General features: G+C 33.9%; 1 protein-coding gene across 1 annotated transcript in view; it reads left to right on the plus strand.

Moving 5' to 3' along the window:
• The first annotated feature begins 15741 nt into the window (after nt 1–15741).
• LOC114263695 (luminal-binding protein 5) overlaps nt 15742–17627 on the plus strand; it is a 4831-nt gene continuing 2945 nt past the window's right edge. Inside the window, exons 1-2 of the mRNA XM_028204278.2 lie at nt 15742–16046; nt 17377–17627. The exon at nt 17377–17627 is cut by the window's right edge and continues 17 nt beyond it. Of these exons, the coding sequence (XP_028060079.2) occupies nt 15989–16046; nt 17377–17627 (309 nt within the window). The 5' untranslated portion in view covers nt 15742–15988. The remainder of the gene's footprint in view (nt 16047–17376) is intronic.

The following is a 17627-nucleotide window of genomic DNA, read 5'->3' on the forward strand; positions in this document are numbered from 1 at the left end:
AGAGAGATCCAATTAACTCATCTAGACTTACCTTTGATAAATTTTTGGCTTCGATAATGGCAATGACTTTTGTCTCCTAACTTTTTGGCAATGACCTAAGCAGTTTTCTTACAATTTCAACATTAGTATATATTTTTCCAAGAGAAGTTAAACTATTAATAATACCAGTAAAGTGAGTATAGTCTCATCAGGCTTCATTTTAAAGAGTTCATAATTATGGACTAGCAAACTGACTCTAGATTCTTTAACTTGTTTGGTTCTCTCATGAGTTACTATAAGCTTGTCCCAAATTTCTTTTGCGATTTTACATGTGGAAATTCTGTTAAACTCGTTGGCATCTAAGGCGCATTACAACATGTTTGTAGTTTTGATATTAATTTGGGCCATTCTAGTATCTGATTCATCCCACTCATCTTCAGGTTTTGGTACCCTAAGTCCATTTACGGTTTTAGTAGGAATTTTTGGACCGTTGCAAATAATTTTTCAGCATTCATAATCATTAGATTGAATATGTATGGTCATCCTAATTTTTCAATAGCTAAAATTTGTGCCGCTAAATAGTGGTGGCCTATTGGATGCTTGTCCCTCGGGTAAAGAATAACTAGGGGTTTCCATGATCTACTCTAAGACGGTTAAGTCACACAAACTAGAGTTTAGGCTCTGATACCAATTGTTATCCTAGGTAGGCAACCCAAGAATGGAGGTGAATTGGGTTATTGAAAATTTCACAATATTAAAATTAACACAATATTCAGAATTTTAATAAAAAAAAAACAGAATAATAATTATCAATATAAAAGTAAGAGAGATAGGGAGAGAAAATCAAACACGGAGATTTATAGTGGTTCGGCATGCCAGGCTTACGTCCACTCCCCAAGGAACCTCCTTGAGAATTTCTTTACTATCAATTGAATAAATACACCACCAAGCTTGTGAATTTGGCACAGGACTTACTCTTATCTATTGAGTCTCACTCAACAATAAATGTCTTACCCTTATAAAATCTCTCACAAAAATAAGGAATAAGAATAAGTGGCACTTAAACCCTCTTTTACAATAATTTTCTCACAAAGAGTAGATATGAAAGTGTAAGAACAAAGGCTAGACTTAGATTTGAAAGTGAAAGAGCAGAATAAAATATACTCAGTGTCACGCCCTCAAACCCGCCCCTAAAAGTTTGGGCATGACCCGTTCAGAAATGGACATGTAACCTGATGTACATAACATACGGGGTCTTATCGGAAGCACGTAATATGAAAATAATGGAACATATAAACTCCATTGAGATACTTCTACATGCCAGGATCCCATACATCACATGTACCATAGTAGATAGATAAAGTCCCAAACTATATCACAGAGCATCGGTTATATACATGCCCAATTACAGTCCCAGCCCTATAATTGGGCATACACAAAAACCATTGAAGTTATATACATTCGACCTTAGATGGGCAATCAAAAAGTAAGCCAACATCTTAACAGACTTCACAAAATAAATGGCCTTGCACAGTGTCTGGACACACGAAGGTTGACAAAAGAAAAACAAGCGTCATGGCTAGGACTGACCACCTGGTTGGTTACCTACAGAAACAGACATAACACAGAGTGAGCCAGGCTCAGTGAATAGTAATACTTAAATAAAACGATGCTTAGCTTGAAATATAATACATCAAAGCGTAAGATGATGAACACATAGTTAGTCTAATTCTGTACTAATTTCATAACGGCCTTAGGCCCATTCTTGAAACGTAAAGGCTTGAAACACAATATCTTGAAACATGATGGCTATAAGCCCTTAAACGTAGTGGCACAAGGCCCTTAAACATGGTGGCGTTAAGCCCTTGAACATGGTGGCACGAGGCCCTTCAATAAGTTGGCATTAAGCCCTTGAATCATTTGGCATTAAGCCCTTGAACATGCTTGTATGAACTCAAGAGGTGTCTCACACGGATTCTAGAGGTGACTCACTTCGTAGCACTTAGTTCCGTGTAGCACTTTGTTTCATATCGTAACAACTTATACGGAATGGCCATAGGCCTCGAGTCTTACAAATACTTAAAGTCATGTGAAAGTATTTCATTCTTTCCTTTATTTCTTTTCATGCTTGGCTTCATTCACATAATTACATACATAATAGTCATGCATGAATAGAATGCTAATGACAATCATTAGCTATATGTGAAGCGTACTACTACTCACAGTGTTGTGATGACGTGCTTGTTCCTCCCGGAGTGTGCCCTGCACACATTCAAAACTTACAATTTAGTTCAGCTTTCATATCAAATTACTTCCTGTTTCGCTTTACTTCAAAGGAATTAATACACATCGAAAAGGCATCAAATATATATTCCGACAATATTAGAGGGTCCTACACGCAAAATGGAGCAACCCCTGTTTTTCAGCATGGGCCGCACATGCGGCTGTGAGCCCCGCACGTACGACAAACTCCTTTGCACGTGCGGCAAAATTCCCCCGCACGTGCCTTTTAAGCAGAACCAAACCCTCAAAATTCAGCATATGCCGCATGTGCGACAGTGACTCCCGCACGTGCGGCGATTCCCCTGTTTTGGTCCGAAATTTGCAACAAAAACACATCTTTTGGTACATCTTCACAAGGCTCAATTTAGCATGTTCAATTGGGAGTCCATAACTTAAAACTCATGCTAATAAAAGCTTCCAATACATACATTAATCTAGTTAGAAGTAGCTAATTCTTACCCACAATCTAGTTTTCTTTTGCATCCAACATCATATAACATCATAGCTATATATATATATACCCTTCATAACTTTCATGAGAAAATAAGACATAAAAGCTAGTCTCTTCACATACATGCATAAGCAACTTACTTCAACATCACATATTGAGAAAACATATTTTCTTTTCATTAAATCCCCACACACTCTAACTTACATAATCCTTCAAGGAAGTTATTCAAAAGAGAACTTAACAAGAGAGCATAATTCAAGCAACACACATACCTTGGATCCTGAATTCTGCAATCCCTCACAAGGTTCCAATCTTTCTTCTTGATGACTTCCCCTTCCTCTCTAGTTTCCTCCACTTAAACAATATTTGAGATGATAACTAGGGCTAAATAATTGTCTAGGGAGGGAGCATACATATATAGATATAGGTGAATAAAGACAAAAATCAATCATTTAAACATCCGAAATTGAAATTTCCCAGAAATGCTTAACATTACCTAAAAATTATGCTGATCACATATTTAAAATCAATTTCAGATAATTAAGCCCCTAAGGCTTCCAATTTATGATTCAAACATTCTAATGTAACAGATACTTTTCTTATTAAACAGATAGACAACCTTAAACATGGAGTTCACTTACATAACCTTAATTTCTCATAGGCTTTCACAATAAGCATTCAAAACACAAAATAGGGTCTGAAAGTATATCAGAAAACATGCACAAGCGTCGGGTTATTACACTCAGAATTTTGGAGCTCACAGAAAATTTTCTTTTCAAGTTCTTGATTTTTCTCCACACCCAACACTTCTATTTATACACAAAAATATACATTTTGAACGCTCCTTGCTGACGTCATGGCTTACATAAGCACGCTCCTTGATTTTAAATAGTCAGCAAATGTTAATAATTAAAAAGATAAAAGTAAGACTAATTTTTTCTTTTTTTTTTTGTTTTTTGTTTTTTTGTTTTTTCAAGCATGGAGCCACCGTTTTTGTAGACAATTTAATACAAAGTTCATCACTTTCAAACATGCAAATGATTTGCTCTATCTTGTTTTATTATAATATATAACTCCATCTTTTTCTTCTTGTTTTATTATAATATGATATAATCAATGCAGTGTAAAAAATTTAATTGCTCACGTGATGTATTCTATTTATATTATATGCATTCTATATAATATTCTAATCAAATATTTGCATATATAGTAAAATCCCTTTAAGTAATATTTATAATAGATCTGATCATATATACTATTTTTCTGTATATGTTGTAGAGAATTTAAATTAAATATAGCCTTCCACTCTATATCAATTTTGTCAAAAGAAGACAACCCATTAATATCAAATTTGTCAAAATAATACAACTAATCAATCAATCTAATTAATCAATTTTAATTTTGTCAAAAAGTAAATAGTGATCAGCCTAATTTTTCAAAAAGTGAATAGTAGAGTTTTCAAAAATATTTTTAATTAAATAATATTTAACAAATATATATATATTTTAAACAGATGATATTTTGTGTCAAATAATATGTATATTAAAAAATCTAGATTTTTACAAATAATATTTAGACATCATCAAAATTAAATAATATGATTAACACACTATAATGAGGATAAAGGCTAGGAACACACTTAGGACAAGAACATGTGTTATGTGCAATTCGAACGTGTGTTTCAATGTATGTCACTGTCATGTTATGTAGGTCACGCGCCTCAGGATTAGTGAGTTTCCTACTCTACTTGTTTACTTGGAGCCATTTGTTAACTGTGAGTAATAACTCTGTAAAGTTATGTTTAATTATAAGTATTTTCTAACTGATATGATACGATCTGTTTTCTGAAATGCTATTTATGAATTATGAATAAATGTCCATTTTTACTGAAACATATTTGTAGCATTCTTAGTTCACGCCCTTGCCCGGGGGTAAGAATACCGTGACCAATATGTACGTGGCCCTCGCCCAAGGGTAACAATACTGTGGCTTATATTCACGTGGCCCTTGCCTGGGGTAATAATACCGAGGCCTATGTTCACGTGGCTCTTGCGTGGGGGTAACAATACCATGGCTACTTGCGTGTAAGATATGGACCTTTGTGGTCACCGGTACTGACTATATATGTGGGTCTCAGGACCAAGTTGATATGATAGCTAAGGGGTGTACCACGTATGATCTTATGTAAAATCTGAATATGAATACGAACATGAATATGTATCTGAATCTATTTCTGATTTGAAATCTGAATATGCATAAGACTATGTTTTCGATAAGAATATGTTTCTGATATAAACTCTGATTTCTAACTCTATGTTGGACATCATTCATTAAAACCCTTTACCTACTTATTATTCACTGGGCTCTAGCTCACTGTATTATTTGTATGTCTGTAGGTGAGCAGGCACGTGACCAGGCCTGAGATGTTGCCTGGCGAGTTTTGGTGTCAGCCAGCCATCACGTCTCCCATGGAGGTTCCTTTTTGGGATCTACCCAAGTTTTTGTGTCCTTGGGACTTTTGTACCTTCTAATTGTTTATGTCTGGTCTGAACACGTTTGAAATCTTGTGTAAGTGGCTTGAGTGTTGTAAGACTACTGTATTTACAACGCCACATCTGTATGTATGTATGTATGTATGTATGTATATGAAAAATTTAAATTCTCTGTCCCATGTATGTCTACACAACTCTATGGACTATGTAGGTTTATATATTTGTTTCTGTAGCCCCTGTTATATATATTATTCTGTTCAGAGGCCTTCGATAATCCAAGGATTACTGGTCGGTTACGATGCTAAACCCATAGGGGCGGTTCTGGGTCGTGACAACTGCTGGCTGCACTTGTTTCTTTTCCAGGATAACTTGTTTAGTTATTTCAGAAGCATCTTCCATATTGCACTCTGGTACTTCAGTGCTAGTGACTTCCTTCGAATGGTCTGCCCTTGCTGGTTTTTCGACCAAAAATTTTTGTTCAGCCATGAAGGCTTCAAACATCTCATCCTCAGCCATTTCTTTCCTTTGACCTAGTTTCATTTCTCCTTCTGTCTCACTGTTGATTTCTATCAAGGCCTTTTCAAGACCTGCTAAGCTGGACCTTTCCTTGGCTTTCAGTTCAGTGTGAACTTTAGCCAACTGTTCTTTATTGAAACTTCTTTTATTCTGAGGAGCCAATTTTGGACTATGATCAAATTTTGGATTTTCTCTTTCCTCTGTCTGGCCTTTTGGCTAGGTCAATGAAGAACTCTCTACACTTTCCTTCAGATCCTTTACCTTCGCTGGATCTTCCTCCTTTGAGACCTAGAAATTACTGGAACCATATTTGGTTCCTTTGTTTTTGGGTGCTTTAGTAACACTCAATTATTTAGAGCCACCAAGGAAGGTTTAACCATTCTACCTTGTTCTCCAAAAACACCTCTTTGGGCAAGGAATTCTTTAGGCTTATTCTGCATAACAAAACCAATCTGGAACCCCAGGTATCCATGAACTTACTAGTTCAGTTGTTGAACTAGATCTTTCTGCCTTTGAAGCCAGCTTCGAAGCTGCCTATGGAGGCCACTGCTTGGCCCTGATCCCCTGTCTTGAGCCTAATTTAGGCCTTCTGTCAGGGTAATTACCTTGCATTTTGTTTGAGGCTGATATTGGAGGCCAATCTTTGGCTCTGATTCCATAACTTGAGCCCACTTCAGGCCTCATCTCAGGATAATTGCCTTCCATCCTATAATAGTTTGGTGGTCTAAACTCATGTAGAGGTCTCTTGCCCTTGGAATGCACTTTAGTGGTTGATGGTTCAGCCAAGAATGGCTGCTGTCTGGGACCAATTGGGTATGGCCTCTTGTTGTAGGTACTAGTTAGTTTAAGACGTCTCTGCAAATCCTTGTAATACTCTTTCCCATTAATTGGGAGTCCTCTCAACCATTTGTAACTTAACCTGTATTTGGGACACATCCTTTGCATGACAGCTGCCTCTAGGAAGTCATCATCCAGTGCCTCCTCACTAGAATCCTCCATTTGGCCTGCAAAGCTCTGCCTATTTGTTGGTGAACTTCTAGTATCTTTCTTAACAGTAGTCTGGCTGGCAACATGCATCTGCACATTAACTTCTTCCAATTCTTTCAAGGATAGGTTCTGGAAGTTTAGCACAACAACATTGGCTGTAACTTCTCCAATCTCTATGAATGGATTAGTGTCAATCCCCATAGCTTTCTCTGCTTTAGTTGGGAATTTTAAACTCCCCTTTCGAATATGTTCTTGGATCCTGTCTTGAAAAATAATACAGTTTTTAGTTGAATGAGACCAAGAATTGTGCCATTTACAATACATTTTCCCTTTAAGTTCTTTTGGGGAATGAATGTTAAGTCCCTTTGATAACTTTAGGAAATTTGCTGCAAGCAAATGATCAAAAATGTCATCTGACTTTATTAAATCAAAAGAGTATTTCCTATGAAGGTCTTTCTTTTTAAACTGCTGGTCTATTGTAGTGTCCTTATGAATTAATGCCCCACAGATCACAGGCTCTTTTCCTACGATCTCTGCTGCATTAATCTCGTAATTAGGGTCTCTATAATAAGTCTTGTATGATGCATTACTTCGATCTTGTTATTCCTCAAGTAATGATTCATATCTAGACACCTTATAGGTTAATTCCACTAAGTCTCGAAACTCAGTTGAGTCAAACTTCTTTCGAAGCCTAAACTCTAAATCATTTTGAGCCAATCTCACAAATTTAGGCTCTGGTAGAATGACCTTACACTTGTTTTGTGCTCTTTTGAATTTGGCAATAAATTGAACAGCCTTCTCATCAAGCCTTTGACTCAATCTTGCCAAGTCTGCCATGGAAACTTCTGGCTCTGTTTGGAAGAATTGGGCATGAAATGCCTCCTCCATTTATTGCCAAGTTTGGATAGAGCCAGGTATAAAGTTAATATACCATAAAAAAGTTGCCCTAGTTAGAGAATTTGGAAAAAGTCTTAATTTCATGTAATCATTATTGGTAAATTCACCACGTTGCGCTGCGAACCTAACGATGTGTTTTATTGTTGACTGGTTTCCATTCCCATAAAAAAAAGCAAATTCTAGTATTCTAAACCCCTTTGAGTATTCATGCACCCTATCCACCCATTCTGGGTATGGCTTCTTAAACACAGGAGTTTGAATCCCCTGAGCCATAGGTTCACACATTTATCTGACAACATCAGTAATTTGGTCTCTAAGAACTATATTTTGTTCTTATTGGACTACCATTGGAGGAACAAACACAGGATTTGGTGGAAACCCTGGTGCTTGAGGTACTCTTGGTCCATAGGGAGGTATATTTGGAACTGGTTGTCCCTGTGGTACTGGCTGTTGTTGAGGGTATGGTTGACCTCTCTAAGCCTGTCCTGTGAAAGGACCTGTGAAAGGGGCTACAATAGGAGGAACATGTGTTGTTTCTCTCACAGCCGCAGGAAACCCTTCCAACCTCCCTAGGTATGAATTCAAACAGAGGATTAGTGAACCCCCTTGTGCCAGGTGTGGCTTCGAACATGGGATTTAGAAACATTCTCATGCCATTTTCTTTTGTTGGATCAAATCCACCAATTTGTTTAGCTTCGCTGTTATTTTGATTTACCATAGGCCTCAAAAAAGGCTCATACCATGACTGAGGTATAGGTGATGGTCTTTCATAATTTTGATTACTAGTCTGACCATTAGTGTGTCCATTACTTTGCATAGGCTGTTTATCTCTCGCCAATCTTTGCTGAGAAACATTTGAATTTTCCTCCATATGCCTTGTGTTAGTTGGTTGATGGGAATTTATCCGATCCATAAAGGATATTGTCCATCTTTCCATTGTGTTCATTAACTATTGTCCCATGGCATCTACCAGGCCTCCCCATGGATTCATTGACTAAGTAGATGGAACAGTGGATGGTCTAATTCCATAACCTCGTCCAATATTTTGAACATGTGGTGCATGTTTTGAATTACTGGTCTGTTCGACCATAGGTTCTGATGAGATATGTGTGCTTCTATAGGATGTGTTATCACATTATCCTCTAGATCGGGTACTTCTACCTCTCCTTTCACACCTTCTTCTAGGCGCTCATTTTCTCCTTATCTCCTACGTCTAGCCATTTCGATTAGTCCCACCGGGTGTGCCAAAAATATATGTTGGCTTTTTGGCTTTCGAAGGTTAATATTGTAATTTTAAGTGTGTTAGCAAGGACCAGTCAGTCCTTACAGAAGATTAAGTGCCAACCATTTATCAGACGATTGTGTTTTAATTCTTTCAGCCTCAATGAAGAGGACTTTTACTAATGACTTGTTTAGGAGAATTTAGTAAATAACAAGTGAAGAATAATTTTAGAATTTCATTAAGTAAAAATGAAAAACTTACAATGATCTGACCTAGCCTCGTAAAGGTTTACAACAACAAGCTATTTGAAACTAATCCTATGAATGAAGTGCAGTATAGGAATCGAAGTACAGAAATGCAAAGAATTGTAAAAACTGGAAGGGAAAACAAAGTAAATAAACTGGTTTTTTCATTTGAGTCTGGATTCTTTATTCTAGGGTCTTCTCTGCTATTTATACTTCTCAATGATAACCGTCGAAGTGGGCTTCTAACCGTCGAAATGTCCTCCCATGATTGCTGAACATGCTCTCTCACAGTCAGTCCCACTACGACACCTTTGCAGTTAGGCTTCTCTCTTGATTTTGAATTTGAACTTTGTGAGTAACCGTTAGGCCACATCACCTTATATCCCTCGATTGTTCTAGTGCTACGCAGATCCATTATTATCAATACGGGCTGACACGTGTCTGACTTTGGTTGGCATCTTATATTAACTCCTTAAATTACCCTCTTCATGCCATGTGTTAAATTGTGATTAGCTTTTACAAATTATACAGCCAACAGGCAGGATACAATTTTCAGAACCACAATAATCAAATTATATTTTAAACATACCTCATAAGGCATATTTGTAATTTACTCTATAATTTTTTATTGGCTCAAAGTTGTCTTTGCAATTTTAATATCATCGTAATTTAGTCGAATCAATAATCAATGCTAGATTTTAGAGAAATAACAATTCTTTCTTTTTTTAAAAAAAAATAAAAAAATAGATTAGTTAAAAATTTTACTAACTTTAATAATAATTTTTTTAAAATTTTCTATGATTCTTTCATTATCTTGGGTAGATATTATTCTTAAATATTTTTGACAAAGGCTATGTTTGGCATGGGTTTTTTTTTACTATTTTAACTAAAAAAGACAAAATAAGTTAAAAAATTAATAAGATAAAATGTCAAATCAAAATCAAAATTATTTTTTTTTTCTCACAAAAGTCAAAAAAGTTAAAAGCCCATCTTAAATGAGATTTTTTAACCCCAAACTAAAATAGTCAAAAAATTAAAAAGTCAATCCACATTCCAAACGAAAGCAAAATATAACTACAAGGAAAGTGGTGGAAGAAGGGGGGGGGGGAGAGAGAGAGAGAGAGAGAGAGAGAGGGAGGGAGATGAGGTGGTGGTAGGGTTGGGCATCGGGTTATCTGAATCGCACAACTCACACAACTCAAATCGATCAACATACAATGGGCGGTTTTGCAGACATAATGCGAGCGGATGCGGTTTAAAATATGACATAATTGTGGGTTGCGAGTTTAATCCGCACCCGCAAGAATCTTCCCGCACTTATATATATAGATATATATTTTCATAAAAAAAACCTGAACCGTTGATTTCATTTATTTTATCCTAGATATTTTTGGCCAACACACCAAACCTTAATTTCATGATACAAAAAGCAATGTTGTAGAAAATATTGTTTCAGATAGGAATGGCAACGGGCCGGGATGGGGCTGGGGATCACCCTCCTCGTCCCCGATCCCCGATGGTCTAATTTCCCCCGTCCTCGGCCCCGATCCCTGACAGGGAACCTATCACCGCCCCCTTCCTCGCCTCTAACGGGGACCGGGTTTCCCCGACCCCGAATATTCCCCGGCCAAAAAAAAAAAGCTTCAGAAAATACAACAATTTATCATCAACAACAACAACATCATCATCATCATCAGGAACAACAAATATGTGTAAATCAAATTTATGTCAAGTAGGCCTCAAGTTCATGCAATCAACATCAATTATAAATTTACTTAATTTCCATTATAACGAATTCTACAGCTTTGAAAAGGAAATGGGGGAGGGGGGGAAAAGAGGGTAAATATGAACTCCAAACTGTAAAATCAACTAGGGATGCTAAAACTGTTGCAGCAGCTGGTGGTGCTACCCCCACAAATGATGATATTCCAGATAAAAGTACAAAACTGATTCTTTGATCTGCATAGGAAATAGATGTGTATAATAATGAAAACAAATTAAATTTGTGTATAATAAAACAGATCAAATAGAAATAGATCTAGATATGGATTTGGATCTTGTACACATGGATCAGATCAGATTAGATCAGATCTTGCAGCTGAGCAACTCTGGCGACTGAGCGTATGGATTTGGATCTTCATCGGCTGTGCGTAGGGCGGCTGTGCGTGTTCGAAGCAGAGAAGATGAGGTCGTTTCGCAAGAAGATTGCGGCTACGAAGGTGGTAGTCGTGGCGATTGGGCGACTACGGGAGATGTGGTAGTTGGCGGTGAGGAGAAAAGAGATAAAGGGGACGAAGAGAGAGAGAGAGAGAGAGAGAGAGAGAGAGAGAGAGAGACCAAGAGATGAGATAAGATCAGACTGAATCTCAGTGTGTGAAGGATCATATATATATATATATAAATATAGGGTATTATAGTAATTTTATTTCGGGGACAAATTGGGACGGGGACGGGGACGGGCCGGGTACGGGACTGGGACACTTATCCTCGTCCCCGACCCAAAATTGATCGGGGATTGATTTTTCAATACCAGCCCCGCCCCGTTAGGGATATTTTTTGGGAAAAAATCGCTCAAATTGGGGTCGGGGAGTCGGGTCTTCGTCGGGCTGGGTTCAAATTGCCACACCTAGTTTCAGAACATTGTTTTTCAATGTTTTTGTTTTTATTTGTTTTTGTTTGCTCTGTGAACATTGTAGGAAATTAAATCTACTTCTTCATGGAGGAGAAATTTAATCTGTTAATTACTTTTGAAATTGAAATCAATCTTATATTATTGAATCTGGAGATTGACAAAAAGTTCAATTCGCAAACCGCTGGCACATTTGCGAACTCTATATGTACAAATTGCAACCTACACTGTAGATTAAATTTTTCTCAAATCGCATACATGTAAGTTGGTCCAAACCAATCGATAAACCGTCTAAAATCGAATCACAAACACCCATAGGTGGTGGTGAAGGTCAGGTGACAAATAATGATGATGAGAGTGGTTGGGTTGAGCAATTATATTTTTAAAACTACAAATTTCTTAACTATAGATTCATGTAGGAACAAAATTATAATAAAAAAATTTAAAATAAAAATATAACGATATTAAATTGTGGAGTAAATAGAAACTTTTCATTCTATATATATTAGTATATCACTCGTGCTATGCACATAATAAAATAATATATTATTTAATAAAAATATGATAATTAATCGGGATTTTCTTAATTGTTTAAAATTAAGAAAATTAAAAAAATTAGTATAAGATATTGATCATAAAACTTCTTACTAAAAATCTCACTTTGCTAATATAAATAGGAGTATAGGAATCACACTATGTAAGTGAAACAATTTACTATTTCTTTTTTTTTTTTTTTCTCGACGTGAGGTTATAAAATAAAAGCTAGTGAATGGAGATTTTTTTAATTGTTTGAAAGTTAAGAATTGTTTGGGTGAGAAGTTTATTTTGAATTTATTTTTAATAAGAATTTATATTTATTTTAGATATTTTTTTAATATACAAATTATTTTTTTTAAAATAATTTAACAATCGCATCACTAACCATAGTGTATTGAAGAAGTTGAAAAGGGTGTAGTAGTAGGTATGAGAAGAGTTAAAAAGGCTCGTGGGTTGGGAGAAGTCAATAAATATTAAGTTTTTTTTTTAGGGTATGGCTTCTGTCCAGTCCGGGATCGGATTGGACCGTGCTGTTGGGCCCACCACGGGTCCCGTTTTGATAATCTGAACCGTTCAATATGTAGAAATCGTCGAGTACTATATGCCTGTAAAAAATCACGTTGATCGGATATCGACAGCTATATGATCAAAACAGTTTTTTGTCAACCGTTAATTTGTTCACCGTCCAATTTTTTTAATACGAAACTGATTTGATCATATAGCTATCGATATCCGATCAATGTAATTTTATACAAGCATTTAGTACTCGACGAGTTCTACACATTGAACGGTTTAGATTATCAAAACGGGACCCGTGGTGGCCCCCACAAGCCCAACAGCACGGTCCAGTCCGATCCAGGACTGCACAGAAGCCATACTCTTTTTTTAAATCAAAAAAATTAAAAAATTAGGAATATTAGAGTTCTTACAAAGTTTGTGGGTTAGAAATCTCATTTTCTTTATATGATATATAAATTCATTATAGGAAAACTTATTAAAGTCTTTGTTTGGCATTGACTTTTTTAGTTAATTTTTTTGTATTGAGACTCTTTTAGCCTCATTTGGTTTGACGTTTTGATTTTTTTGAGAGAAAAAATATAATAATTATGTGATATTTATCTTATTAATTTATGTAATTAATTTTATCTTTTTATATTTTTTAATAAAAAATCTAAAACTAAACGAAACTTGGATATATGACTAAAAAAATAATTTTATGTACCTTAAAAAACATCCTGATGTTTTAGACAAAAATTCAAATTTATTATTATACTTACGACGATACACACCAATTACCTCCACCCTTGCCAGTCGACACAACTCAAGGCCCAAATAAATCCTATAAAGATGCTTTATTAGCAAAAACTTTTTTTTTGTCCTCCACTTATTGCTAGAGCCAAAGACTTCAAAAAAAAATATTGCTAATTTTCACAAATTCTAAAGTCAAATTTTTGTGGAAGAATAAAATTGTCAGTGAAAATTACTATTGCCTGTAAATTGTACCAACACGTTCAATTATTAAACAAAATATTTTTTGCCTTTTATTCCTACAATAATGTGATTTTTAAACATGTTTTGTGAAACATATTTAGCAATTGCATTTTAAAATTTCATTATTTTAAAGTTAGATATAATTTGAATGTATTGAAATAATTGTTAACAATTACATATTATTATTTTTCATCATTTTTTTTATCAATTCTAAATTTAATGAAAATTTGATAAAAATAACTTCTAATTACTTCATCAAACTTGCATAAAATCGAGTGTTCACAAAATTTTTCATTAAATCAAGATAAAATAAGTTTTTTTTTTTTTAGAAAATTTGATGAAAAACCTTTTAGAGATAAATTTAAAATATTTAAAAGAATTGGTGAAATTTTGAAATAAATGAAAATGGAAGCATCTCATATCAAATTAAAAATTTAACCCTTTTTTTGGGGTCAAATTATTAATAATAATTATAGGAAGAATAAAAAGAAGAAGAAAGGATGTGAGATGATCTTAATAATATCTCAATACAATGATGAGGGAAAGAAAGAAAAAAGGAAAGTAATATATCTGTTGAAAGATGAAAAAAAAAATCAGATTAATGGTAAAATTTATAAATTTTAATTATCTATTCGTAATTATTTTTAAAAGTTGGCCTCATTTGTAGTTTTCTCAAGAAAAAAAAAAGAGGGCGAATTACACTAACAGTCTCTATAGTTTGGGATTTGTGTTATTTTGGTTCATGATTTTTCAATTGTGACACATTTAACCCTGAATTTTGAATCTTGTTCCAAATAATGACAATTGAAGGTATCATTGCTTAATTTCAAGGGTAAAATTGCCAATTTGATAAAATAATAATTTGATAAAAATAAATGTCAAAAAAATATTTTTAAATTTTTAAAAATTATTTCTACCAACCAAAGAAAAAATTATGTAAAATTGATAAATTTTTTAGACTTTTTTTTTTTTTACTAAATTAATTTTTATTTTGTGTTTGGATGATGATTATATAATGAGTGGTTGTTAGGATTTTAATGTGTAATCGATATATTAATATATGAATTATTTTTAGTTTTGGATATTTTGATTTAATAAATTGGTTTAATAATGATATCAATGTTGTTGTCATATTTAACTTTTGGAAAAAATAGAAACTAATTGAATGAAAATAAAAACAACCACCCATTACATTATAATCATCAAAAAACATAATAAAAATTAATTTAATAAATAAATAAATAAATGTCTAAGAGATTTATCAATTTTACATAATTTATCTTTAATAGGTAGAAATAATTTTTTAAAGGATACATTGCAAATACAACCCCTGAGATTTACTTAAAATATGAATTGTCCCCTGTAGTTTGAAAAATTACAAATACTTCACTGTCAGATTTTTTTATTTAACATAATTAATTGAAAAAGTGAAATTTCTAATTGTTCACCTGTACAATAATAAAATTATTTGAATTACTAATTGAAATAAAATTTTAACATTACTAAAAACTGTTAATTAACTTGATGATTTATTAACAAAATGACCTATTTGTTATGAAATTAGAAATCTTATGAGGCATAATGTAATTTCTAGAACCACAATGGAATAATTTGTAATTTATGTGTTTATAATTTATCTTTTTTTGAAATTCAAAAATATTTTTGACATATATTTTTATCAAATTAGTTTATATTTTATAAAATTGATAATTTTACTCTTAAAATTAAGTAATGATATCTTCAATTATTTTTATTTTAAAAAAATTAAAATTTAAAATAAAATGTGCTATAATTAAAAAGTTTACAAATTTCAAATTATAAAAACAATTAAGTGCAATTCTCCTTAAAAAAAACGAAAGAAACCGAGTAGTCAACGGCACGCAGTGAAATAAACGGCCAAGATCATACCATCGCGAGACCTATTTGTGATTGGCTAAAACGAATCGATCCTTGAATATGATTGGTCCACGTCACCAAGGATGACATGTTCGGTCATCATTACTCTTCTTCTCGTTAGACATAAAAATGAGTTAACGATAGACGCGGACATCAAATTCGGAATCACTCACTCGAAGCCAAGCTCGTTCTTACGAAAACCACTCCCAACACATTTAAAAAGCCATAACACCTCTCTCTTCTTCTCAAATCTCTCTGATTCTTCGCATCTATACATACATTCAAATTCATCGTCTACATATATTTATATATAGAGAGAGAGAGTCTAGAGAGAGAGAGAGAGAGAGAGAGAGGACGGAAGCCATGGGCGGCTCGTGGAGGAGGAGCGGCTCTCTGATCGTATTAGCAATCGTCTTCTTCGGTAATATGCTCCTCTTTCTTTGCTTACAGATCTGATTTCGACGATCATGATAGTTTTTGCGATCGTTGTTTGTGTGGTTGATTTGCAAAATGTAGTAGATCTGGCACTACTTGTAGATTTACCTTTTAATCTCTTTCACAGCTCTTAAATCAGTTTGTCGATGAATTTGTATATTCATTTTAGTAGATCTGATTAGGATCGACGGTTTTCTCTATCAATTTTGCGATGTATTGAAGCTATTAGCGATCTAGTGATGGTTGCAATGACGTTTCTTCTAGAAAAACATGCACTATTTAAGAAACGTAGATTTAAAAGCATTGTAGTATGTTTTTCCTTTTTAGTTTTGAATTAGATATTTGTAAAATCTGAAACGAATCTGGTCAAGTACATTTTCGTTGCATGCTTATACACACAGGATATATGATTGTGCATTACAATTACACACAGGATATATGATTGTGCATTACAATTACATGCGTTGTATCTACGTGTTATATAAGCTGATTCATGAGCTGGCATTGCCTGAGAACTTCTTGATCCTCTGATTGTTGTCAAAATCATTTTATAGATGAACTACCTTCTCATTATAATGAGCCTGCATTTGACATGAGTAGAGTTGCTCTTGTTTGTTTTAACACTAGTGTCAATGGCAACTCTTTAATGCTTACTGAAGATGCACATAGGAACGACATTTGTTTGGTTCCAATTTGTGAACTCAAATTTTCTGAAAATTGTTTTATTATTTTTTTTTTTATTTTTTCGTGTGTTTTAGTGAATTGTTTTTATAAGCAATTTTTTTTTTTTTAGTTTTTAGATGCGCCTGATCTAGATGTGTCTAAAAAGTAAGTGTTTGTAAAAAAAAAATCAATAAATACATAAGAATACAAAAATGTACGAAGTTTTTGTATTTTTTTTTATATATTTTTGGCATTTAGTGAATTTTTGAAAGATTGTTTTTACAAATATTATACTTTTTAAGTGTATTTACACTAGGTGTATTTAAAAACTAAAAAATTTTCTTAAAATATTAAAAAAATTCAATGAAAATAAAAAACTCAATTTTCAAAAAGAGATTCAAACCAAATAAGGTGAAAATCATATTTTCTCTCACTCTGAATTTTAATAGAATTATACCATGTTTTTTTTTTTCATGTCATTGTCAGCTTATATTGGCATCATAATGAACTAAAATTGTATATTTACCAGCTTTCCTTTTTTTATTCTCTGTTTTGATTGTGAAATCTTGCTGATAACTGAACTAAGTTCTTAATGAAAATATGATTAACTTATATTATAAACTGTTATTGAATAACCATATTTTGCATAACAGGTTGTCTATCTGCAATTTCCATTGCCAAAGAGGAAGCCACAAAGTTGGGCACAGTCATTGGGATAGATCTTGGAACAACCTATTCTTGTGTTGGTGTTTACAAAAATGGTCATGTAGAGATCATAGCAAATGACCAAGGAAACCGTATTACTCCATCATGGGTTGGTTTCACTGATTCCGAGAGACTGATCGGTGAGGCTGCAAAGAATCAAGCAGCTGTTAATCCAGAAAGGACCATCTTTGACGTCAAA

Source organism: Camellia sinensis, chromosome 11 (genome assembly GCF_055761805.1).
Source record: "Camellia sinensis isolate YWXY chromosome 11, ASM5576180v1, whole genome shotgun sequence".
Taxonomy (NCBI): Eukaryota; Viridiplantae; Streptophyta; class Magnoliopsida; order Ericales; family Theaceae; genus Camellia; species Camellia sinensis.